Genomic DNA, 24,389 nt, shown 5'->3' with positions numbered 1-24,389 from the left:
CACTCCCTCACCCTTCCCTGCCTCCGTTCCCGGCCATACTCTAAGCACACCACTGCCGCAGTTCTCAGGGTGGGGACCATGAGAAATCAGGCTCAGAGAAATGTGTGCTTCTCTGTCTGGATCCTGCTTTTCAGGACCAGATGACCAGTGTCTCCTAGCCCAGGCATCGCTTTGGTCCCATAATGGGAACACTAACAGCGACAACAGTGGACATGACTCAGTTCTGAGCCTTATGTTTTTGTTTTTGTTTTCACAGTAGGGTCTCCCCCTAGCCCAGACTGACTTGGAATTCAGGGTTGCCTCAAATTTCTTCCTCTGTCTCCTGAGAGCTAGGATTAAAGGTGTATACTGCCACACCCATCTGTGTTTTTGTTTCTTTGTTTATTTAATCTCCCCAGTAATGCCACAGATTGGGTTGCCATGGGTTGGGAAAACTGAGATACCATGATATCAAGTGGCTTGTCTGGGGCTGTTATACAGCTGGAAGTGCCAAGGCTGGACAGTCTCCGTGCCTGCTCCAGGCCTCACGTGTCCTTTCAATGCACAGTCCAGATCAGGGTTGCTCTGTCTATAGTGACAAGTGTCAGGGGAGTGGGGCCCCTTGTGCTTGCCAAGCCTGCTGAACTTCCCCAGTCTTCTCCTAGAACCTAGGCTTCCAGAATGGTGTTTACTAAGCTTCCAGTCTAAGCCGGGCTCCTGAGACCAGCTCTCAGGGCACACGTGACCTTTCTATGATGCTTTCCCTAACCCTGTTCCCACTACAGCCCCCTGCTTGTCTCCTCTCCCTAGGTCACAGGACCTCATGATCACACCTGCTTCAAGTTAGCTAACCTCAACCCTGAGGATCTTTTTCAGAAAAGTCTGAAAGTTGGGGCTGGAGAGATGGCTTAACGGTTAAGGCACTGCCTGCGAAGCCTAAGGACCTAGGTTCAACTCCCTGAAACGCACATAGGTCAGATGCACATGGTGGCACATGTGTCTGGAGTTCATTTGCAGTGACTAGAGGCCCTGTGTACCCATTCTCTCTCCCTTTTTCATAAACAAATAAGTTTTTTTTTTTTTTTTTTTTGGTTTTTCGAGGTAGGGTCTCACTCTGGTCCAGGCTGACCTGGAATTCACTCTGTCATCTCAGGGTGGCCTTGAACTCATGGTGATCCTCCTACCTCTGCCTCCCGAGTGCTGGGATTAAAGGCATGCGCCACCACGCCCGGCCATAAACAAATAAGTTTAAAAGAGAAAGAAAGTGGAGCTTTAGGCATAGCAGGATCCAAGTGCTCATATTAGAATTCTGGGTCACTTCATTTGGTGAGCTTCATTTCCAGGAACTCTCTCTCCTTGATATTCTTCAGGCTTCATGTCACCCTCTTAGTCATTCCTAAGGAAAGGTCGTCCACTTTTCTAATAGTTATGGCAAATGTCTCAAGACTGGCTTTCACTGGCCCAGCTTGAATCACACACATGCCCATTGCCAACCAGTCACTGGGCTGCTGATTGGCCAGGCCTTCTCTTGTGGCCTCTCCTAGAGTCAGAGAAGGCAAGATGGTCACCATATACACTTCTACACTGTAGCGTGGATAGCAGAGGTCCTGAAGTGGGCGGAGGGGGGTGTTGTGGCGTGTGTATAGTACTGTGGTCGGGATCTGTAGGGTAGTCACCTAGGCTCTCCCTGCCCTGGATAGACTCTCCCCTTGGTGGGTCGTTCCTCAAGTCCTTATCCTTGGGATGTCCAGTGTTGCTCCTGGGAGCCTTCAGAGTGTACGGAGGTAGCAGGGGCTGGGTGTCCAGGAGGCCTGCAGCCAGACTTCATCAGGGAGCCCTTCCTCCATGTTTTTGACCTCTAAGGATGGGCTCCTCCTCTCACTTCAGACTACAAAGATGCCTTTGTCCCCAGAGCCTGCCGGGCCTCAGTGAGCACCAGCTGCCCAACCAGGCCCAGGCCAGCTCAGGTGATGTTGTATGCACTGGTGAAGGTTCCCTAGAGACACCCACAGGGTCTGTAGCAGAGCCACCTCTTCATATACTGTGGCTATGGGGAACCTCAAAAGCCACCCATTCAGGAGTTAGCTTCCAGCGGCCTGGAGCCAGGGAGTGGTGGACTCAATCTGGGCTTTGCCCTTTCCTATTCTCCAGCCTCTGGCCACTTACTCTGCCTCTTTGAAGGCCATTCTCCTCATATGTAAATGAGAATTGAATTCAAAGGCAGATTTATTGAGCACTCAGAGCTCGCTGGTATATTGAAGGGGCTGTGCCAACAGTGAGCAGACAGACCAAAGCCCTGTTCCATCCACTCCCAGCTGACATCCCAGTGGCTGAGGCCAAGGGTAAAAAGTAAAACACGTGAAATCTTTTAGATGGTATTGGGGGCTGTGTAGAAACAAAGTGGGAGGAAGGTAGTGCGGACCTGGGGAGGTTGTAAGGGGCATGTCTGTTCCAACAGGCAGGCTGGACTGAAGGAACAGATGACATTCCTGCTAGACCCTGCAGGGGCTAAGGATGTCTGGAGAAGTGTTCTGGGCAGAAAGAACAGACAACGTGAAGGCCCTGGGCTGGTGTGTAAAAGAGTCCAGAGCGGAAGTGATGGGCGCAGTATGCTAGAGTGGTGTCAGAGGAGGGGGAGCGGTAGGAGGTGAACTCAGGAGGTGATGGTGGGGGGACGACTGTCTGTTCTGGTGAGGGCTTGCACTGATACTCTTAATGGGTGAACCAGTCCTTATGCTGCTTCACATAGCCACAGTAGGGATATGGAATGTTCTTAGGGACCCGTTTTGAAGTCATGTTCTTTGATGTCAGTCTGAGATGGGGGAGCACAGATGCTGAGCCGGCGCCCACCCTACGCCCCCCATGCTACGGGATTGTGGAGGGGGCTGTTGACGGGAGCACTGCTCCAGACCTAGTTCTAGGGGGCTCTGAGCTCCCGTTTCTTAGCTGTGACACGGGAGCGTCAGGGCTACTGCCTCCTTTGCTTCCAAGCATGATTAAGTGAGCCGTTTGTGCGAAGTGCTTGCGGTCAGCCTGGCCCCAGAAGGCGCATCAGGACCAGCTGGTGACTGCTCTTTCTCTCTGGCCTGCTTTGGCGGCACTAGGCCACAAAGTTTTCTCAATGATGTATGGGACACTCTTCGCGTGCCCCATGTAAACAAGCCACCACAAATTATCTGTTCTGCCCTTTCCTGATTGCCGAGGCAGGCTGGCTTCCTGGAGGCCTGATGGCTGGGGGAACTGAAGCCTGCACCCAGCTTCCTGTGGCCCCATCTAGCCCTGAGCTGTTCCAGCCCACTAGGGATAGATGTGTTATTCTGGAAGAAACTCTGAACTAAGCAGGACTCTTGCACTGAGCTGAGGCGTCCAGGGTCTTCAGTGTATCCTTTAGGCCTGTCCTGGATGAGGGGACCTAGAGGGCAAAGCCAGACCCCTTGGGAAGCCACATGGCCTGGGCTTGAATCCACAGGAGCTGTATGTCCAGGTGCAGTTCCCTTATCTCCTTGTGCCTCAGTTTCTACATCTAAAACATTAGGGTACTATGCAGACAGGGTTAGTAACTTTTTCTTATGAGAGAGAAAGAGAGAGAAAGCTACTGCAAACTCCAGATACATGTGCCACCTTGTGCACATATGTGACCTTGTCCGCATGTGTCACCTTGTGCGGCTGGCTTACATGGGTTCTGGGGAATCAAACCTGGGTCCTTAGGCTTCACAGGTAGGTGCCTTAACTGCTAAACCATCTCTCCAGCCCAATACCTTTTTTTAAGAAAAGACTTAGGTGCAAATCCTGCCCTTGCTCCTTATCATAAGACTTTGTCCTCTCTGTGCCTTAGTTTCTGTCTCTGTCAGTCACAATACTAAGCTGGCCTGAGTTTGAAGTTCATCCTTCATTCTCAAATACCAAATATGCCTTTTTGGGTGGGGCAGCTCATACTGGGGTTGTATAGGTACACAGTGCTGAGCACTGTCTCCCTAGGATTTGTCACTGGGCCCCCATGCTCATTTGAAGGTGGGAAACAGAATGCAGCTATCACAGGGGACAAGGTCCCACAGGAAAGGTTATCAACTCCAGCTCATCCACATTGATCTGTGGACACTTGTTTATTCACTGGCCCCTGTCATGCGTTTCAGAGACAGGCAGCAGTCCTGGGCTGCGCTGACATCGCCCCTGGCCCCATAGCTCTCTTCTGGCACCCAGTTTAGGCGGGATCTTGGCACAGGAACCTGGCAAGAGTCAGACTTCCTTCTCTTTTGTCTGAGCCCAGCAGCTCCCTAGGGCAGCAGAGGGAGAGAGATACAAAGGTAGATGAACAACACGTGTAAAAATAAAATTCAAAAGACCCCCAAGTCAGCCACAGTGGGAGGAGACGAGGCTCCAGCCCTACGCTCCTGGAGGATGGGCTCAGTTGCTGCGGAAGTGATTTTCCTTTTGAGGCAAATTCTTCAGTCCTGACTGACTGAAGGCATTGCTCACAATTGCCCACTGCTGGAAGGGGATGGGGGAAATGCGGATAAAAATAATCTCTGTTGTGAACGCACATTTCCAGCTGAAAATCAGTGGAAAAGATGTTTTTGAAAAGCCTTCATCTCTAAGCATGTAATTACCAAGACCCAGAACAAAATTCAAGAGTGAGCATGCTACCCAGGGGAGGAGGCTGGGGCCCAGACTTCATGGGGTTACCTATAGATAAAATGGTCCCCTCAACTTCTCAAGGCCAGGCCCACTGTCCTCGGTGAGGGGAGACATCCCACTCTACAGACAGAGAACAGAGGTTTGCAGCACACAGCCAGTTGGCAATTCTGACCCTGTTTTGCTTCTTGGTTTAGATGCTGCCTTGTTCGCCCACGAGTGGTTTTTCTTGATTTGGGCTTGTCAAAGGGGACACAAGATGGCCCCTCTGAGAAAGCATTTCTTCTTTGGTGACACTTGGTAACCCAGAAAGCTCTTATCCAATCCCTCGGCCAGCGGCAGTGGCCTCCTGACCTCCACGGGAGCCCTCGCGCCTATCCCAAATGCACATGCCATGCTTTTACACACAGCGCTGTGAACCTCCACTTACGGCGCCATCCTCACTAAAAGTGGAAAGTAGGGAGCTCTTAACATGAGCCTAAATCTAGCAGGATTTGTACAAGAGGGAGTTGAGTCCACTCAGTGATAAGACAAGCAGAACCCATGCACCTCAGCTGTCCTGTGGGAGTCGCTGTAGCCCAGCTCAGCAGTGGATGAGATCTGAGTTCTAGGTGAAGAAAGGAAGGTAAGAGAGAGGGGCAGCTTCAAAGATGGGCTGGGAGGATGCCAGAGGGATACAGCAGCCTGCTCACCAGCCTGGGTTGCAGCAGCCAGCATTTGGAGATTCCATTGTTCATCAGTCCTCAGTCTTTGTTTTGACTCAAAGCCCTCCCTTCGACCTACTGTTGATCCACTCTCTGAGCTTGGGGAATTGGTGCTCTGAAATGGGTGAGCTGGGTCCTCAGCTTCCTTGTCCTCCCCTTAAAATGCACCCTACTGGACCCCCAACTCTTCCCCACAGACCACAAGCCTAGCTTATCTCTGATATGTCCAGGGTCTTTTAGAGGCAGGCTCTAACTGAAACAGAGTAATACACATTTTAACTTTAGAATTACCCTCATGACATACCAGAGATGTTCACTGTCACACAGCAAATAGAACCCAGTCATTTAAATTTTATTAGCTTAGAAACATCATGTTGGATCGAAACAAAGGGCAAGTCATGGAGCTGTAATGGAAGGCATTATACTTACTGGCGTGTCTCCTAAATCTGTGCAGTGAATGTGAACGTGGGTCTGGGGAAGGTAGTGTCAGAGTGACCTTGAACTCATGGAAATCCTTCTTACTCTGCCTCCCAAGTGCTGGGATTAATGGCATGCACCACCACGCCCGACTCTTGCATTTCTTATACTTCATAATACCAAGTAGGGTGACAATTTGTTGAGTCAGTGGGGAATAAAGCAGACTTTGAAGAACAGGACACTCCTTCAGCATTCAGGCCCCTTCAAAAGAGTCTACATTCTTCCTTTTGCCCCAATACAGGTAAGCTAGCTGAACCAGAAAGGTTGTAGTCTCTCGTACAATTGCAACTGAGCAGGCAGAAGCTTCTCAACCCAGAGATTTCATTCCTGTGCCACATCCCTTTGCACACACCAGTCTGTTTCTACGCAAAGCAACCCTGCACAAGTTCTCAGGACACAGGCATAACAGCAAGCCTCTCACGTAAACTGCTTCTAGCCCAGTCCAGGCAAAGCTCTTTCTCACTCTCATAAGCCAAACCTCATAGTCCATAGTTCTTACTGCACTCAGGTCTTTTAATTCTAACCAGAATAATCCATCAAGTTGGACTTACAGCAAAGAATCTCTTAGGCCAAGATCTAAAATTCATCAACATTCTCCTGCAAAGCAGTTCTTAAAGGCCAAAGCTACAAAGTCAGGTTTCTAGCAGCAACAATCCCATTCCTGTGGTACCAACGTTGCTGGTGCAGTCAGGTTCACATTGCCGGCAGAAAACACCTGACCAAGAGCAGATTGTGGGGGAAGGGGTTTATTTTGGCTTACGGACTTGAGGGGAAGCTCCATGATGGCAGGGGAAAGCATGAACAGAGGGTGGACATCACCGCCTGACCAACATCAGCAGGAGAGTGAGCCAAACACTGGCAAGGGGAAGCTGGCTGTAATACCCATAAGTCCGTCCCCAACAGTACACCACCTCCAGGAGGTGTTAATTCCCAAATCTCCATCAGCTGGGAACCTAGAATTCAGAACAGCTAAGTTTATGGGAATGTCCTAGTCAAACCATCACACTACCTGGGCTATAACCACCAGTGGCCCACACTGGGCAATAAGTATAACCCTCAGCATCCAGCAGCTATGAGCCAGGGATGGAGATAAATATGGAAACCAGGATGATTTGTGATTTTATTTATTTATTTGAGAGAGAGAAAGAGACAGATAGAAAGAAAGAGAATGGGCATGCCAGGGCCACCAGCCACTGCAAACAAACTCTGGACACATGTCCCACCTTATGCATCTGGCTTACATAGGTACTGGAGAAACGAACCTGGGTCCTTAGGCTTTGCAGGCAAGTGTCTTAACCGCTGAGCCATCTCTCAAGCCCCTGACTTGTGATTTCTGTCTTTCTCTCACAGATGATAGACCCTACTCCAAAGGAGGCAAGGACTCAGCAGGAGCTGACGCGGCTCTGGCATGCCGCCGCCAGAGCATTCCAGGTAGGGTGTCTCACCTTTGCCCTGGCTCTGCCCTGAACGTCACCGAGCCCAGGAAGGTGAGGGTTACACTGCATAGGCCCTGTCACCTACTGGCTCTGTGCCCTCAGCATGGTCACTCACCCTCTCTGGCACTCTCCTGTGGGGAAGACGTCAGTCATGATAAAGCAGCCCCTGCCTCCCTGCCTTAGCCTTCCTGGTCCTAGACCCTAGGCAAGGACTGGCTGGCCACCTCCTCACCCTCCCATCTGCCAGCAGAGGAGTTTCGCGGTGTCACCGTGGTGGAGCTGATCAAGCGCGAGGGCAGCACCCTGGGCCTGACCATCTCAGGAGGCACCGACAAGGACGGGAAGCCCAGAGTCTCCAACCTGCGCCCTGGGGGCCTGGCAGCCAGGTGAGGAGTGGTTGTGTGTGGGATAACAAGAGGGGGGAGAATGTGGTATGTGCCACGAGGAGACCTCCAGAGAAGGCCGATTCTTCCTGGCCCTGGTGGCTACAGCACCCACCCTCACCACACTGAGGATCCTCTAAGCTTCGGCCTAGGCCGTTCCCTACTGGACCTCCCCTGCACACTCAACACAGAAGTCCCTGCCTCCAGGAAGCCCTCCAGGGCACCATCAGAGTCAGCACTGTCTACATACGGCCCTGGATCTGTGTCTCCTTGAGAGGGTGACGGCTGGGAACTGATCTCCCCTGGCTGAGTTTCCAGTTGAACAGAAGGGCTACAATAGATAGCAGGAACAGGATGGAGGAGGAATCAATGAGAAAGGCTCCAGCTATTCTTTGGGCTCATCCAGTTTGGTCATGAAGCTGTCACCAGGCACAAGGAGAAGTAGGCAGGCCAGCTTAGGAGACAGACTGGGAAGTCGTGGGTGTTCCACAACCTTGGCAAGGTCAGGTGCTGTTGTACTTCCTTGCTGTGAACAAGCAAACACCCTCTCTGAGCCTCAGCCTCTCTGTTTGTAAGATAGGGACCAAGGACTCTGAAGGGTCTCAGGGGAGGTGGTATGATTGTCAGTAGTCCCACGTGGGCCTTGGCCTCCTTTGCTTTAGGAGTGACCTTCTCAACGTGGGTGACTACATCCGCTCTGTGAATGGAATCCATCTGACCCGGCTCCGCCACGACGAGATCATCACGTTGCTGAAGAATGTGGGCGAGCGCGTGGTGCTGGAGGTGGAGTATGAGCTGCCCCCGCCTGGTGGGTGCCCTTGGACGGGGAATTTTCTCCACTGCCTTGGACACGGGGGGACACATTTGCCTCCTTGCCAGGGCCTGGGTGTTGGGGGTCCACCAGAAAGGGTGGGCAGCAAGTTGACTAAAGTCACAAGCATCCATGTGGTATGGACACGGTATTCGTCACCAGGAGACAGTGGGGGATGCTCAGGAACTGTTGCCATTTTGCATAGTTAGAGGGAAATGTTTGGAGAACACCAATGAACAGCTTAATCAGTGCCTCGTTGCTTCCTGACCTTGCTGCCCTGCACTGAGTGCAGTAGCCTTGGGTGTCTGAATTTTCAACATTGGTCTAAAGTCATAAACTGGAGTGACTGGAATTCAGCCCTGGCCTGAGTCTCCAGGCATACTCAAGCTAGTGCCGCAGTGCAGTCTTTGTGAGAATGGGCCAAATCGTTTCCCCTCTTGTTGGCAGACTAGTGAGATTAGGGGCCCTTAGATACTGTCGGAATATTTGCTGTCCCTGTAACTCTGTGGCTGTCCTAGGATGGGCTTCTGGCACGTCTGCCGGCCTGGAGATGTGACAGAGACTCAAAGGAGACTTCTGTTTCTCTGCAGCCCCTGAGAATAACCCAAGGATCATTTCCAAGACGGTGGATGTCTCCCTCTATAAGGAAGGCAATAGCTTTGGCTTTGTCCTCAGAGGTCAGTTTAACAATCACCCTTGTGTGGGGGGAGGGGTGCAAGGGAAGCTCTCATGAGCTCCGTGTGTGTCTTGTGTTGTGTTAAATATCACACACATCTTTCTTAGGACTTTCTAGAACCCAGGACTACTCTGTCAAGTGTTCAGATGAAGATTGTGCCAAGCAATGAAGTGTTCATGACTGAATGGGCTGAGAGGAGAAATGACCAGCAGTCAGGGAAAAGGGGGATGAAAGAGGAGATCATAGGAAGGACACAAGTCTTTTGACAGACAGGGGTTTTGGTCATGTTTCCTATCACTCATCCTGTCTCTGGGGGTGGAGGGGAATCTGTAGTTAGTACCTTCTAAGAATTTCCATGAATAGCAAGGGTCCCCACACAGGTCTTATGGAAGGAGGCTGCCTGGAGTGGATTAGGGCCTGTGGGCACCTGGGAAGGGGAAGAAGGTGATTCCTGCCTCCTGCTAAATTCTGTCCAGGTGGTGCCCATGAAGACGTGCACAAATCCCGCCCACTGGTCCTTACCTATGTGCGGCCTGGTGGTCCAGCAGACAGGTGAGCTTGCCTGAGGCAGAATAATGCTGATCCTCCCACTGTGTGGTCCCTGTGCCCCTGTGGCTTCATTGCCATTCCCTGAATGAGTGATTGAGAGGGGACACACCCTGCCCAGTTACTTAGGGAACCAGTGAAGCCCCAGACTGGAGAGACTCTGGCGCACTCCTCCCTTGCAGCCTCCTGGCTCAGGCTGAGGCAGGCCAACCTGGGCTCCATAACTAGCCTTCACCCCACCTGTGACAACATCCCATGCCCCAGCTGTGCGTGGGCCAGTCCAGCAGGGCCAAGAGGATAGCATGTTAGGGGAAAACATGTTGGGGTCCCACCCCGACCTCTGACCTCCCAGCTCCAGCTGGAGACTCCTGGTCATTTTAAGAGACATCTGTGGAAAATCTAAATCTGTCCTTGGGACAGGGCCCTGGGGGAGCGTCTATTCATAGAACCTCCCAGAATATCTTTGGCACCTGTCAGGGACGGCATTCCAAGGCAGGGGTTGGGCCCAAACCAGAGAGCCCTGTGAGATTTTTTCCAGGCACTCCTATAGTCAGGCCAGAGTTACTGCTGGTCAAGCTGGGGGGCAGTAGGAGGGAATTCTACAGCAGGCAGCAGAGTGCCTCCAGACTATCCCTCTCCTGGTGCTGTGTGGCCTTGGCTGGGCTGTTACCCTCTCTGGGCTGTGGGGCTTTCCTATATTCCTGGTGCAGAAGCAGGGTGGGCGGCCCTGAAGGGTATCCCCATTCATGCATTCTGTGGGGAGGCGGGCACCAGAGCCGGCCTGGCAGCCCTCTGCTCCCTCCTTGTTCACACCTTCCTCCACATACACACAGCACCCCTTCCTCCCCTCTGCTGATGGTTTCCTCCCCCCTCTGCAGGGAGGGCTCCTTAAAGGTGGGTGACAGGCTTCTCAGCGTAGATGGGATCCCGCTGCATGGAGCCAGCCATGCCAGTGCCCTCGCCACCCTGCAGCGGTGCGGCCACGAGGCCCTCTTCCAGGTGGAGTACGACGTGGCCACTCCAGGTACCTTGGGGCCTAAGGGGAAGAGGCCGTGGGCTCTCAGCACTGCAAAGGCTGTGTGATCTGGGGCCGGCCCCTTAGTCTCTCTGAGCCTCTCTAAACAATAAGCATTATGAGTCAGGCATCGTTTGATGCGTGGGGGACCTAGCCAGAACATTACAGAGGAGGTCTCTGGTCTCAGGAGAGGGAAGGCCCGTTAGGGGATTACGTAAGTCCATAGTGCATTAGATTGTGCCAAGACAGAGAAGAGAGCAGAGTGACAAGGAAGGATGGAGCTAGGCTGTCACCAGGGTTTCTAGTGAGCGAGCACACAAGAGGGAAAGATCCTCCAGGTTGAATGAACAGTGAAGTGCAAAAAGATCTGCGATGGGAGCTGCTGGGTGTGTTTGGTGTGATAGTGACAGGACGATGTCACTGTAGCAAGCGGATGAGTGAAAGGAGATGAAGACAGAGGCGGCTAAAGATGGAAGCCAAGAGGCTACAGGAAGTGACTAGCGGTCCCAGAAAGAGCTAATGAGAGAGGACGAGTCCTCTGTGTGTGGGAGGAGATTTTAAAGATCTAATGAAGGTCAGGCTGGCCTGATCATAGCTCCAAATGCCTTGGCCCCTCAGTTTCCCTGCCTGTGAAATGGGTGTAGCCAACCCCTTCAGGCAGTCAAGGTTAACTCGCAGTCTATGAGCAATGTTTATATTTCATGATTCTTTGTTTCCATCTAGACACAGTGGTCAATGCTTCTGGGCCCTTGGTGGTGGAAATAGCTAAGACCCCAGGCTCGGCCCTGGGAATCTCCCTCACCACTGGCTCCCACCGGAGCAAGCCAACCATCACCATTGACCGCATCAAGCCAGCCAGTGTGGTGGACAGGTGAGACTGCCCTGGTGCAGTCATTGTGGGGCTGTGTAGCGGGGAGGCAGCGGGGACTCTGTTTGCTGGATCAGCCTTTCTCTCTCCTGCTTGGCAGGAGTGGTGCCCTACATGCTGGAGACCAGATCCTAGCTATCGATGGCACCAGCACAGAGCACTGCTCACTTCTCGAGGCCACCAAGCTCCTGGCCAATGTGGTGGAGAGAGTGCGGTTGGAGATCTTGCCTGCGCCCCAAAGTCGGTGGCCCTTGAAGCCCCCAGAGGCAGGTGGGTCCCTCAGCAGGACTAGAGATGCAAACCTGGGGCTAGATGGGGAAAGTACATGAGGTTTATGGGGCCACAGATGAAAGCCCTGCGTGGGCAGGAGAAACATATGGCAACTGCACCTCTTCACAGGGAAACTGAAGCAGCTAAGGTTGTGAGAAACCCAGTGTAAAATCCTGATGCTGGTCCTGTTAAAGCAGGCTCCACTAAGGGCCTGGGCCTCTTGGAAGTTCCTGGAAACTCATTCTAATTCTTTCCATAACTGGCTGAGGTGACCACTCTCCTGGTCCTGTTTTACATAATAACAGTGAGGTCCAATGATGGAGCCAGGCTGTGGCCTTTGACGTGTGGCTCCAGAGTTGGCCAGGCTGGGGCGGGGGGTAGGATGGATCAATGGCAAAGTGAGTCCTGACTCTCCCCATTCATCCAAGGACATGCTGGGACAGGCCTTTGGCAGCAGAGGAGCCAAGAAGAGCCAGGTGGCGGTAGAGACATGATGGGGCTCTAGTTCAGAGGCTGAGCTGGAAGCACTGTCCCAGAAAGTCAGGATCCCTGTAGGAGAGGAAGGAGCGCCGAGTGCAGGGTGAAGCCTGAAAAGGGCAGTAGTTGGCGAAAGCAGCCCTGGGCAGAGGCTGCCCGGTGGGGTTCTTTGGCAGACAGTTCCTAATACTCCACAGGCTCTAGAGACATGCTCGAGCAGGGCCCCAAGGAGCCGATGGCACTGCCCAGCCGCTGTGTCCTTCGGGGGGAGCCTCTGAGGGCAGCTCTCAGCAGGGAGCGTCAGTCGGAATCCCTGCCCCACCTGAGCACCGTCGGGCCTGTGGCCTGCCCTTTCCTGTTACATGTTATAGCTGACTCCTGGGCCAGGTGCCTGGTCCATGGTGGCTGCCAGCACATGGAGCTGGGCATTCTTCCTCCATCATCAGGGTGTGAAGAGTCCAGCGTAGCCGTCTTCTCACTCAAGCCCCTCTCCTCTTACCTGTTGCCACAGTGAGAGTGCAGAGGAGTGACCAGCTGCACCACTGGGATCCTTGCGTGCCCTCCTGCCACAGCCCAAGACCCAGCCACTGCAGGATGCCCACCTGGGCTGCACTTGGGGGCCAAGACCAGAGCAGATGTAATGTACCTCCCACTGGAGTGGGACCAATGCACCTGCTCACCCCGGGTGTTGACTGAACAGAGGAAGAAACTCAGACTCAGAATTCTTGCCCCTTGGCACCCAGCATGTCCCTAGCAGCATGCATCCAGTGTGTTTGTGGAAACCTCTAGTCTGTGGGGCCCAGAGGGGGAGAGAAACTGGCCTGAGGTCCCACGGTGGCGAGGGGATGCAGCGGAAGGGGAAGGCATGCTCATGTCCCTGGGGGGGGGGGGGGGGCAGCTCTCCAACCCTCTAGGCAGCGGGCTGGGGCCCTGCCGGAGCTCACAAGGCTGTGCTGTGATCTCCCCAGCCTCGTCCTCGACTCCCTTTTCCTCACCGACCGTGAACCCTGCCTTTCCCTGCGCCAACGCCAGCACCCTGTCCCGTGGGTCTCAGCCCATAAGCCCCAGGACCACGGCGGCAGGGAGGAGGAGGCAGCGAAGGAGGGAACACAGGAGCTCATGTAAGCAGAGGCCCCTCCTGGTGGTGGTACTGGTGTGTGTATGTGTGTGTGCATGTGCACGCTCACGTGTGCATGTGTGTAAACACACAAGCCACACCCCAGCTCCAAAGGGGAGTGTCCCAGTCAGAAGACGAATGAGACCCTGGCATGTGTTACTACCTGGATGGACCCTAAAGCCCATTCTGCTCAGTGCAAGATGCTATTCACCAAGGGCCACACCCTCTCTCAACGCTTTGCTAAGCAGCATCCAGAGAAACCCATAGAATCTCATAAGTTGATGGTTTCCCTGGACAAAATGGCAGGGTGGCAGGATGTGGATAAGGCCACAATTTTTGTTTCTGTTTTTGTTTGAGACAAGGTCTCACTATGGAGTCCAGTCTGGCCTGGAACTCATAATCCCCCCTGAGTTTTGGGATTTCAGGCATGTGTCACATCTGCCTCAGGGTTTCTTAGTGAGGAGGTAAAATATGCTAAGGCTGATTTGGGTAGATTCTGCACAACTTTGTGAGCTCACTGAAGCCACTGAGTGGTACACTGGGTAACAACTGAGGTGCGAGCTGCATGTCAATAGAGACCAAAACACACAAAGCGGCACCTGTAGAACAGAACGGCACGCTACATCCACGCCTCCTGACTCAGATTTGCTTCCTTAAGTTACCCACGGTCAGCACAGTCCAGAAATATGAAGTAGGAATTTCTGGAAGTGAACAATTCGTCTGTTTTAAATAGCCATTGCTCTGAGTAGTTTGATGAGACTTCACACAGTCCCATTCAATCCGGTTTGATGTGAACAGTCTGTCCAACATATCCATGCTGTATATGCTACATGCCTGCCAGTCACCCCACAGTCGCCTCTGTTTATCAGACTGACTGTAGTCTGCTGCTCAAGAGACCATTGTTTTACTAAACAATGTCCCTGAGGCGCAATAGGAGTGCCTGATAATATTATGACAAAATACTGTTACATGAATTCTATTTTATTATTAGCTATTGTTAATCTCTTCCTGTGCCTCATTTATAAATTAAACTTTATCATAGGTGTGTGTGTGTCTAAGGAAAAAAACCCCATGATATCCATAGTATTGGGTACTTACCTTGGTTTTAGGTATCCTCTGAAGGTCACTTATAGATAAGGGGTACTGTAATATAATCAGTGATGCAAACCAATGGCACCTCTGCCTTATGAAGTCACGTTTCCAGGTGCTGTCTTCCTTGCCAGTACACCTACCCAGTAGAATCTGTAAAGAAAAGGAAACCAAGGTCACATCTCAGGTGGTCTGGGGCCTTGTGAGGGCTTGGAGCAGGCAGCTCTGGAAGGCCCCACTGGAGTCACCTGAGTGACAGGCTCCTTGTCCCACAGTGTCACTGGCATCCAGCATAGTAGGGCCGGGCGGGCAGATTGTGCACACAGAGACCACTGAAGTCATACTCTGTGGAGACCCCCTCAGTGGCTTTGGCCTCCAGCTCCAGGGTGGCATCTTCGCCACCGAGACCTTGTCCTCTCCACCCTTGGTACGCTTCATCGAGCCTGACAGCCCGGCTGAGAGGTGAGCCTTCTGCCTGCTCCTCCCTAGACTTGAACTTCAGAGGGTGTGAGTCTAGCCTGGGAAACTGAGTCACAACCACAGGTTCTGGCTTCATGGGGCTACTTTACTTGATCTTACCAGCCCCATCACCAGTCCCATTTGACAGTTGAGGGAGCTGAGGCTTAAAGACGCTGATGCACTTGCCCAGCATCACACCGTTCACACCCGGAATCCTTAGGACACCAGCCCTTGTCTGGTTGCAGTCAGAAATCTGTGTCTGTGCATCTTGTGAGGCTCATGCCACAGTCCCCAGTGAAAAGACAAAGAAACTGAGGCCCAGACAATTCAGGCCCTTAGCTGAGAGGCAGAGACCAGGGCTGGGGTCTTGTTCAGCTTGGCCTTGCCCTGCACAGGGTCCTGGTCTTCAGACAGAGCTATTGCAGGTCTCTTCTCTTTGGGGAGCAGGTGCGGTCTGCTGCAGGTGGGGGACCGCGTCCTCTCCATCAATGGCATTGCCACTGAGGATGGGACTATGGAGGAAGCCAACCAGCTGTTAAGGGATGCCGCCTTGGCCCACAAAGTCATTCTAGAGATAGAGTTCGATGTGGCAGGTGAGTTCTGGGCCCCAGCTACCCTTGCACACTTTTGGGCCCTATCACTGCCCCCAGGGCCATGTGCAATGCATGCATGAGCCCTGGCTGGGGAGTGAGGGTTCAGAAGGACTTGCAGTGAACAGAGTGCAGCAGAGAGACCAGTAGGAACCACAAAGTCTCCAGGCTGTTCCTCAGGCAGAGAATTTAAATGGTGGCAAGGTTCTCATGACAGGATTTCCACACCACATGGCTTTGGATAGGATACATCCGCCCTCTCCTCTAAGTTTTTTCTTTGCAATATAAGAAGACCCTGAAGGGGTGTTTAGCTTTGAGAGAGTCATATGGGAATGCCTCATCAAGACCTGGGTCTACAGTGGCTGTGTTTACTTGTGGGCCTCACGCTGGCTGGCAGTCTCAAGGGCTGGCTTCATTCTTGTCTGCTTTGATCACAGTTGCTCAACGGTTTGAAGTCAGTCTTTCAGCTCTCTGGGCCTCAGTTTCCTCCCCTGTCAGGCAGAAGAAGAAGGGTGGGATGAGAACAATGATTCTCTAGGGCCCTGCCTGTTGGAACTCTGGATTGACGAGAGTGACAAGGTGAAGAAGAAAAAAAAAAGGAAAGGAAACCGACCTTCAACAGCAGCAGGTTGTCCTGTATTAGAGCAAAGAACAAGGCGGGGCGGCAGTTCTCCACGGGGCAGAGAGCTACGGCCTTTGAGTGTGGCAGAGCTGGGCATTTTAAAGAGCCAGGGGGAGCAAGAATGGGGTAAAGTGAAAAGAACTTTCTGCCTGCTGAGTTTATCTTCAAAAGTGAAGGTGAAGAAGGGAGACAATAACTGCCTCCTGAGTTTGTCTATCTCCTGGCCAGGTATGGAGAGAGCAAATGGCAGGGAGGATCTGCCCTTTCTTTTCCCGTGGAGCAGCCTGATAATTACGCTCTTAAGGTCGGGCCTGGCTATCTTTGAGTTACGGACCTGCTCATAGGGCCATGGTCTCTGTGTAACAGATGCTCCTTATCATGCTATATGGTCTGGAGAAGGTTGATGGTCCACAGGAATTTTCTTTGTTTCCACTGAGGTCAGTTTGCCCAGCGACTTATTAACCCTTCACTTCCAGCAAGGCCAGAGTGGGCACAGGACAGGGTTCTATGAGCTCCTACTAGAAAAAGAAAGAAGACGAGTGGGTATGTCTACAACAGAGGAATTAGACTTTATTATTGGAGGAAAGTCTTGGTCATAGAGAGAGACTTCATTATCTCAGCAGCAGAGACTCCGGAAATATGAAGGGTCCATCCTTCTGAAGTGCATAGGGCTAGAGAGGTTTTTATATGGGGGAGAAGGATTAGCAAGTGTGAAGGAATCGAACTTCTTGGAACTTCTTTCTTCCAAGATGGTGATCACCAGCCAGGCGTCTGGCTCCCCTGGGGTTTTCAAGGTGGTGGTGGGGGGAGGGAGGGCCAGCCCCTGACAGACTTCTTGGCGCTCACCAGCAGTATGTTGAATTTCTAACATGCTAACTCCTTCACTCCAGAGGGTTCATCCATGGCTGTTTGTTCACAGAGTCTGTCATCCCAAGCAGTGGGACCTTCCATGTGAAGCTGCCCAAGAGACGTGGTGTGGAGCTGGGCATCACGATCAGCTGTGAGTCTTCTCACCACTGTCTCAGCGGCTCCCTGGGGTGGCAGGGCTTGCCCAGCCATGAGAAACAATCACGGCTCTCCCCCCACAACACCCCTCACTCACCTGGCCACGGCACCCTGCATGGTCCCGGGAAAGCTTGAGTGTGCCAGTGGGAAAGACTTGGGCTCATCAAAATCTTGGCTTCTCTTTGTCCAGCCTCCCTCCCCAAAGGACCATGTGGTGCCCTCGGGCTGGGTTTTCTGTTCCCCTGTAACTTCCCAGAACTTACAGTGTCCTGGAACACAGCAGGTTCTCTTAAAAAAAAAAACAAAAAACACTTCTAAAAATATTTTATTTATTTACTTGAGAGGGGGCTATGAATGGGCACACCAGGGCCTCTAGCCACTGAAAACGAACTCCACATGCATGCTCCACCATGTACATCTGGCTTACGTGTTTTCTGGGGAATCAAACCTGGGTCCTTAGGCTTCACAGGCAAGCACCTTAACAGCTAAGCCATCTGTCCATCTGGGTACGATGGTGTACATCTGTAATCTGAACAGTTGTGAGGCAAAAGTAGGAGGATTGCCACAAATTTTAGCTCAGTGAGGGCTAAGGAAAAAACAAAAAGGAAGAAGGAAGGAATTTGTAAACATAGGAAAGTTGCAACTGAGCAAAAGGTAAAACCCTTGCATGGCCATTAAGACACAACTGTGCTCTGGTCCGTGTGACCCCTGCCATTGAGCTCAAACACTCCCACTCTCCTTTAGACCCCTCCAGTCATCTCTGGCCTCCTTCTTGTTGCTTGAGTTTACTCTGCTCCTTCCTGCCCTGGGGCCTTTACGTGGGCTATTTCCCCTGACCGCTCTTCTACCTTCCTCAGTCTTTACTCAATTGTCACCTGAGGTCTGATCTCAGTAGCGTGTACAGAGTCCTGGGTTTGATTTCTAGAACTGAAAAAGAAGAAAAGGAAAGGAAGAAAGCAGGTCACTTTAGCGAAGTCTTCCCAGCCCTCTGATTTAAGGTGGCACTGCTAGAATTCCATGCAGACCTTCTGTCTTAATTTTCTCCAGTGCATTGTGCTTCATTATGGAGACCTGCCTACTTTTCGATGCTCTTGCTTACCTTTAATCACTAGATTGTCAGCTGCCAGGGAGATGGAGGGCTGTTTTGTCTGCCTGGGGCTGAGCTATTGCTGGGCCACAACCACACAGACAGCTCTCCAGCCTTTTCCTGAACACAGCTTGTTGGGGAAGGAACCAAGCAGAAGGAAGAAGGGTTTGAAGGCTGGGTGTGGTGGCACATGTCTTTAATCCCAGCCCTTGGAAGGCTGAGGTCGAAGGATCACTGTGAGTTCAAGGCCACCCTGAGACTATAGAGTGAATTTCCAGGTCAGCCTGGGCTAGAGCAAGACCCTACCTCGAAAAACCAAACAACAACAACAAAAAAGGTGGGGGTTGATGTTCACTGGCACCTCTCAAGAGGCAGCTCTGCTGGGTTTGGGCCCTACCTAACCTATTTAAACCTCAACCCACCCACATGAGGTGTGGGGCACCACCTCATTTTACAGAAGGGAAACTGAGGCACAAAGAGGAGCACTTTTATTCATGGCCACCTAGTCAGAAAGCAATGGCACCAGCAGTGATGAGTGGCTTCTGTCCTCTTGAGTCTCACCCAGACGCTGGGCCTAGGCCCTTGGAGGTAAGACTCGGCTCCTTTCCCGCCACCACAGCGACCAGCAGGAAGCGAGGAGAGCCTCTGATCATCTCTGACATTAAGAAGGGCAGCGTGGCTCACAGGTGAGGCACTGCCTGGGCCTGCCTCGACTGTGTGGGGTAGGGCCGTGTCAGCATGCACCAGGCTCTTTCCGTCCCCACCCTGCTTATCCAGGACTGGCACCCTCGAGCCAGGCGACAAGCTACTGGCCATCGACAACATCCGCCTGGACCACTGCCCCATGGAAGACGCGGTGCAGATCCTACGCCAGTGTGAAGACCTGGTGAAGCTGAAGATCCGAAAGGACGAGGACAACTCGGGTGCGCACGAGCGCCGCCCTGTGACAGGGTGGCGGGGAGAGTTTGCTGGAGACCCTAGGTGGGTGGGGGCTGTCCCCTCCAGACCTGCGTCACCAGTTCACTGTGTCCTCAGGACAGGAACAGTGAGAGGAGTAGGCATGCGGGTGAATGGGACAGGAAGGAGGTTAAGAGAAATATTCAGGCTGGAGAGACAAACAAAAGAGGGGGTGCGCCAATGGAGAGGGAACCCCTGATTCAAAGGGGCAGGCTGGGGCTCCTACCTTGGCCTAGAGGGCCAGGGTGAGCAGGTTCCTTTTCCCCTCCCCTTTCCTTTCATTTTTTTTTTCTTTCTTTTGCCTTTCCTTCTTTTCTTTCCTTTCTCTTCTATCCCTCCCTTACTACTTCTCTTCCCCTTTCTCCCTTCCCTCCTGTTCTCTTCACCTCACCAAACATCTGGTCTTATTGTGAGTGGTGTGTGGAACCAGTATTTTCAAGTGTCAATTCCTTGTTTCTTTGCTGTACTTTTTATTCTCTTAATGGTGTTTGGGCAGCAGAGGGGGGGCGGGGGGGCTCATGTGATCTTCAAGTCTCCAGGTTGTGCCCTTGGAGTCTTGTCTTGGTTGTGTGATGGATAGGCGAGGCTTGGATAGGCTGAATGAGTGCCAGTGGCCCCTGCCCTGCCCCGTGCAGATCCTCACCTCACCTCAGGCTGTCCCCTTGCAGATGAACACGAGAGCTCGGGGGCTGTCAGCTACACTGTGGAGCTGAAGCGCTATGGTGGCCCCCTGGGCATCACCATCTCAGGCACCGAGGAACCTTTTGACCCCATTGTCATCTCTGGCCTCACCAAGCGAGGCCTGGCCGAGAGGTGAGCTGAGATTTAGTGGGGACACAGGGAGGGCCTGGGGACCCCCGGGGACCCCCCAGGGAGCCGGAGCTGGGCTTTGGGATCAGCCAAACTGATTTCTGTTCCAACATCAACGCCCTGAGTGACACAGAGCAGGTCAGTTCTGCTGTCTAGGAGCCCACTCATCACCCCGACAGTGGGTGCACTGGTCCAGGGCTGAGCGGACCAGAGTGGACAGGACCAGCCAGACCAGTGGGAACCAGACTAGGCAGAAGGGACCAGCCGGCAGACACCCTGACCCAGGTGAAGATGGGTCTACACCCTCAGGGTCAGCACTGTGAGGGTTTTGATGTTAAAGCAACACAGAGCCACTGAGACACTGCAGCTGCTGTGCTGCCTGCCCCTGGGAAGTGTCCCTGATGCTGTGTCAAGGAAGAAGCCTTGAGGGGCGGGGGGTGTCCTGGCTGCCCCAAGGCGGGGTAGGCAGAGGTGGGCTGGACCCCAGGTGGGGGAGCTCCAGCTTTCTCTGGGAGCTATGAAGGGGTGATTCAAAAAGAGGAAGGGTGACCTCCCAAGATCCTGTCCTGAAGGAAGAGTTCCATGGAGTTGAAGGTCCTGAGCTTGCAGTGCAACAGGGGAGGGTGGCAGAGCAGATCAGAAACCAGGGCGCAGCCGCTCCTGGAGAGCCCCTGCTAGACACAAGGCCGACTGCAGGGGCCAGTGAGTGCCGCATGGACTCCGTGGCTCTTCAGCCGAGCGTGCAGATGCCCAACTACCTTCCCTGCAGGAGCAGCTCAGTGCGGCCTGACTGCAAAGCCATCCGAGCCCCATCCTGAACTTTCTAGTAGCCACAGTCAAAAAGTGAAGTAAAACTTAAGTATGCACGTATTATGTTAGCATACAAAGTAATGGGTTTCATTTATTGTGGCATTTCCATACATGTCATTAAACTACTTTTTTCAGCCCCCTCCAACCCCATCCCTCATCAACCCCTGTCCCTCTCTTGCTAGTCCCCTTCTGATTTCACGTCACAAGTTTTCTACTGTCCTTTCTCTTTTTCCTCATCCCCACCCCTTTATGATCTCTTCTCTCTCATTCCTTTTTCTGCCTTCATAACTGGAACACACACACACACACACACACACTTAAATCTAATTTCTCCATATAAGAGAAAAAGTGCAGTATTTGTCTTTCTGAGTCTGGCTCATTTTGTTTAACATAACAATTTACAGTTCCACCCCATTTTTTTCTGCAAGTGTTTTTATTTCTTTTTTCTTTATGACTGAATAAATCCTTTTGTGTATATGCACCACATTTTCATTATCCATTCATGCATTGGATCTAGGCTCGCTGTATTTCCCAGCTATTGTGAATAGAGCAGCAATAAATATGGATGTATAGGTATCTCTGTAGTAAATTGTACTCTGGTTGGTATATGACCAGGAGTGGTGTAGCTGGATCATATGGTAGTTCTGTTTTTAGTGTTTGGGGGAAAACTCCACCTGATTTCCATAGTAGCTGTACCAGTTTACTTTCCCACCAATAGTGAATAAGGGCTCCTATTTTACCTCATCCTTATCACCAAATGTTTATTTTCTATAATAGTAGCCATTCTGACTTGGGCAAATTGATATTTCAAAGCAGTTTTAATTTGCATTTCCCTGGTAGCTCTGGATGTTGAACACTTTTCAAGTATTTATTGGCCATTTGTATTTCTCCTTTTGAGAACTGTGTTCAGTTCATTTGTACATCTATTGATTGGATGAATTTGTTTTCTGGTGTTTAATTTTTTTATTTCTTTACACATCATAGATATTAATACCATCTGATGTGTAGCTGGTAAAGATTTCCTCTCATTCATTCAATAGGCTGTCTCTTCACTCTACTGATTATTTCCTTTTTCATGCAATTCCTCTTGTCAGCTCTTAGGATTGTTCCCTGAGCTATTGGAGTTCTCTCCAAAAAGTCTGCCTATGCCCAGACCTTGAAGTGCTTTCACTCTATGATTTCAAAGTTTCAAGTCTCACACCATAAGGTCTTTGATCCATTTTCAGTTGATGTTTGTGCAGAGTAATAAATAGGGACCCAACTTGATTCTTCTACTTGTGAATAGCCAGTTTTCCCAGCACTTGAATTTTTATTTTTAATTTTTATTTGCTTGTATGAATGTGCATGCACCAGGTCCTCTATATACTGCAAACAAACAACAGATGTTCCTGGCAGGGTGGCACACACCTTGAATCCCAGCACTTGGGCGGCAGAGGAAGGAAGATCACCATGAGTTCGAGGCCACCCTGAGTAGTGAATTTTAGGTCAGCCTGAGCTAGAGTGAGACCCTACCTCAAAAAATAAATTAATTAAAATTAAAATTAAAAAAACAGATGTGCCAGGCATGGTGGCACATGCCTTTAATCCCAGCACTCGGGAGGCAGAGGTAGGAGGATCACTACGAGTTCGAGGCCACCCTTAGACTACATAGTGAATTGCAGGTCAGCCTGGGCTAGACTGAGACCCAACCTCAAAAAACAAAACAACAACAACAAAAAAAAACAGATGCATGTACCACTTATTGAATCTAGATATATTTGGATACTTGCAACTTGCACCAAGGCCAGCAGGCATTGCAAATGTACATCTATTTATTTATTTATTTAAGAGAGAGAGAGAGAGAGAGAGAGAAAGAAAGAAGCTGATAGAGAGAAAGAATGAGTATGGACACACCAGGGCCTACTGCCACTGCAGATGAACTCTAAATGCATGCACCACTTTACGCATCTGGCTTTATGTGGGTACTGGAGAACTGAACCCAGGCCATCAGGCTTTGCAAGCAAGCACCTTTAACTACTAAGCCATCTCTCCAGTTTCCAGCCTACAGGCACTTTTAAAAAAAATGGTTACTTGTTTGTTTTTGTTTTGTTTTGTTTTGTTTTGTGAGGTAGGGTTTTACTCTATCCCAGACTGACCTGGATTTCACTATGTAGTCTCAAGGTGGTCTTGAACTCATGATGATCCTCCTACCTCTGCCTCCCAAATGCTGGGATTGAAGGTGTGCACCACCAGCACACCTCATTTATTTATTTGAGAGAGAGAGAGAAATGGGCACTCCAGGGCCTCCTGCCACTGCAAATGAACTCAATGCATGTGCCACTTTTTGCATTTGGCTTTACTGGGTAATCAATTCTGGATTGTCAAGCTTTATAAGCAAGTGTCTTTAACTGCTGCGTAACCTCACTCAAAATTATTTTATTTATTTATTATTTATTTATTTATTTTCGGTTTTTAGAGGTAGAGTCTCACTCTAGCTCAGGATGACCTGGAATTCATAATGTAGCCTCAGGGTGGCCTCGAACTCAGGGTGATCCTCCCACCTCTGCCTCCTGAGTGCTGGGATTGAAGGCGTGTGCCACCACACCCAGTGTCACTCAAAATTATTAACAAAATACTTTATATTCTTTTTGCATACTATATCTTCATAATCTATTATATATTTTAGATTTTCAGCCCATCTCTATTTGGACCAACCACATTATAGAGGCTCAGTGGCTACCTGTGGCTGGGAGCTGTGTATTATAAAGCCCCCTTCTTAAAGCTATGGGCTCTGACCCCTGCTCCCCAGACCCTTAGGTGCTCCACCTCCCTAAGCTCCCACTCAAAACAACATTTGTGGTTCCACATTCCTCACCCTAGCCCTCTGCTGCCTCTTTCTATTTTTTTAGTTTTTAATTTATTTATTTGAGGGAGAGGGTTACATAGAGAGAATGGGCATGCCAGGGCCTCTAGCCACTGCCAATGAATTCCAGACTCATGCACCACCTTTGGCATCTGGTTTACATGGGTCCTGGGAATTGAACCTGGGTCCTTAGGCTTCATAGGCAAGAGCCTTAGCTGCTGAGCCGTCTCTCCTGCAGCCGGGCACAGCTCCCACCTCTCCACCCCAGTCTTGTGCTGCCAGCATTGCGCTCTCTAGCTGTGACCCAGAGAAATGATCGGATTAGTCAGAGGTGGTGGCCAGATAGCTGCTTTTTCAAAAAGCTCCTTAGGTGATACTGAGCAGATGTCCAGGTAGGATACTGCATGGTCAGAGCAGTGCTGTGAGGTCAGCTGAACCCTGTGGATTAGGCTCTTTCTCCAGCTAGGGCAACTGAGGCTCAGGAGGAAAGAATGCCAAGGGTTTCCCCTAGACAGAATGAATCCACCCCTCAAATTATAATCTGAAAATAAAATAAAGATTATCATCCCCATTTTACAGAAGGAGGACTTGAGACTCAGAGAAGTTAAGAAGCTGTTCCAGGATCACATAGTTGTGCTTGGCAGCAAGGATATGAAACACGAATGGTTCTTAAAACTTGTGCTAAACAACCCCTCCCAAATTCTAGCCTGTATACCTCTGACAGTGC

General features: G+C 51.2%; 1 protein-coding gene across 6 annotated transcripts in view; it reads left to right on the top strand.

Annotated features, from left to right (window-relative positions):
• The window catches only part of Grip2 (glutamate receptor interacting protein 2), a 95,608-nt gene that overhangs the window by 54,815 nt on the left and 16,404 nt on the right, over nucleotides 1-24,389 (top strand). For 5 of the 6 annotated variants that reach the window (XM_045153328.1, XM_045153329.1, XM_004671695.2 and 2 more), the window contains exons 2-17: nucleotides 7,143-7,223; nucleotides 7,479-7,614; nucleotides 8,274-8,419; nucleotides 9,013-9,099; nucleotides 9,575-9,650; nucleotides 10,523-10,668; nucleotides 11,383-11,530; nucleotides 11,628-11,797; nucleotides 12,786-12,911; nucleotides 13,243-13,395; nucleotides 14,756-14,942; nucleotides 15,387-15,532; nucleotides 17,071-17,151; nucleotides 18,863-18,929; nucleotides 19,021-19,166; nucleotides 19,869-20,013. In XM_045153328.1, coding sequence (XP_045009263.1) covers nucleotides 7,143-7,223; nucleotides 7,479-7,614; nucleotides 8,274-8,419; nucleotides 9,013-9,099; nucleotides 9,575-9,650; nucleotides 10,523-10,668; nucleotides 11,383-11,530; nucleotides 11,628-11,797; nucleotides 12,786-12,911; nucleotides 13,243-13,395; nucleotides 14,756-14,942; nucleotides 15,387-15,532; nucleotides 17,071-17,151; nucleotides 18,863-18,929; nucleotides 19,021-19,166; nucleotides 19,869-20,013 — 2,041 coding nt within the window. Of the gene's footprint in view, nucleotides 1-7,142; nucleotides 7,224-7,478; nucleotides 7,615-8,273; nucleotides 8,420-9,012; nucleotides 9,100-9,574; nucleotides 9,651-10,522; nucleotides 10,669-11,382; nucleotides 11,531-11,627; nucleotides 11,798-12,785; nucleotides 12,912-13,242; nucleotides 13,396-14,755; nucleotides 14,943-15,386; nucleotides 15,533-17,070; nucleotides 17,152-18,862; nucleotides 18,930-19,020; nucleotides 19,167-19,868; nucleotides 20,014-24,389 lie in introns of those variants that run through there. The other variant, XM_045153330.1, reaches the window with a different exon arrangement.

The sequence above is a fragment of the Jaculus jaculus genome, chromosome 6 (assembly GCF_020740685.1).
Source record: "Jaculus jaculus isolate mJacJac1 chromosome 6, mJacJac1.mat.Y.cur, whole genome shotgun sequence".
In the NCBI taxonomy this organism is placed as follows: domain Eukaryota; kingdom Metazoa; phylum Chordata; class Mammalia; order Rodentia; family Dipodidae; genus Jaculus; species Jaculus jaculus.
This window is presented reverse-complemented; position numbering and strand designations above follow the sequence as displayed.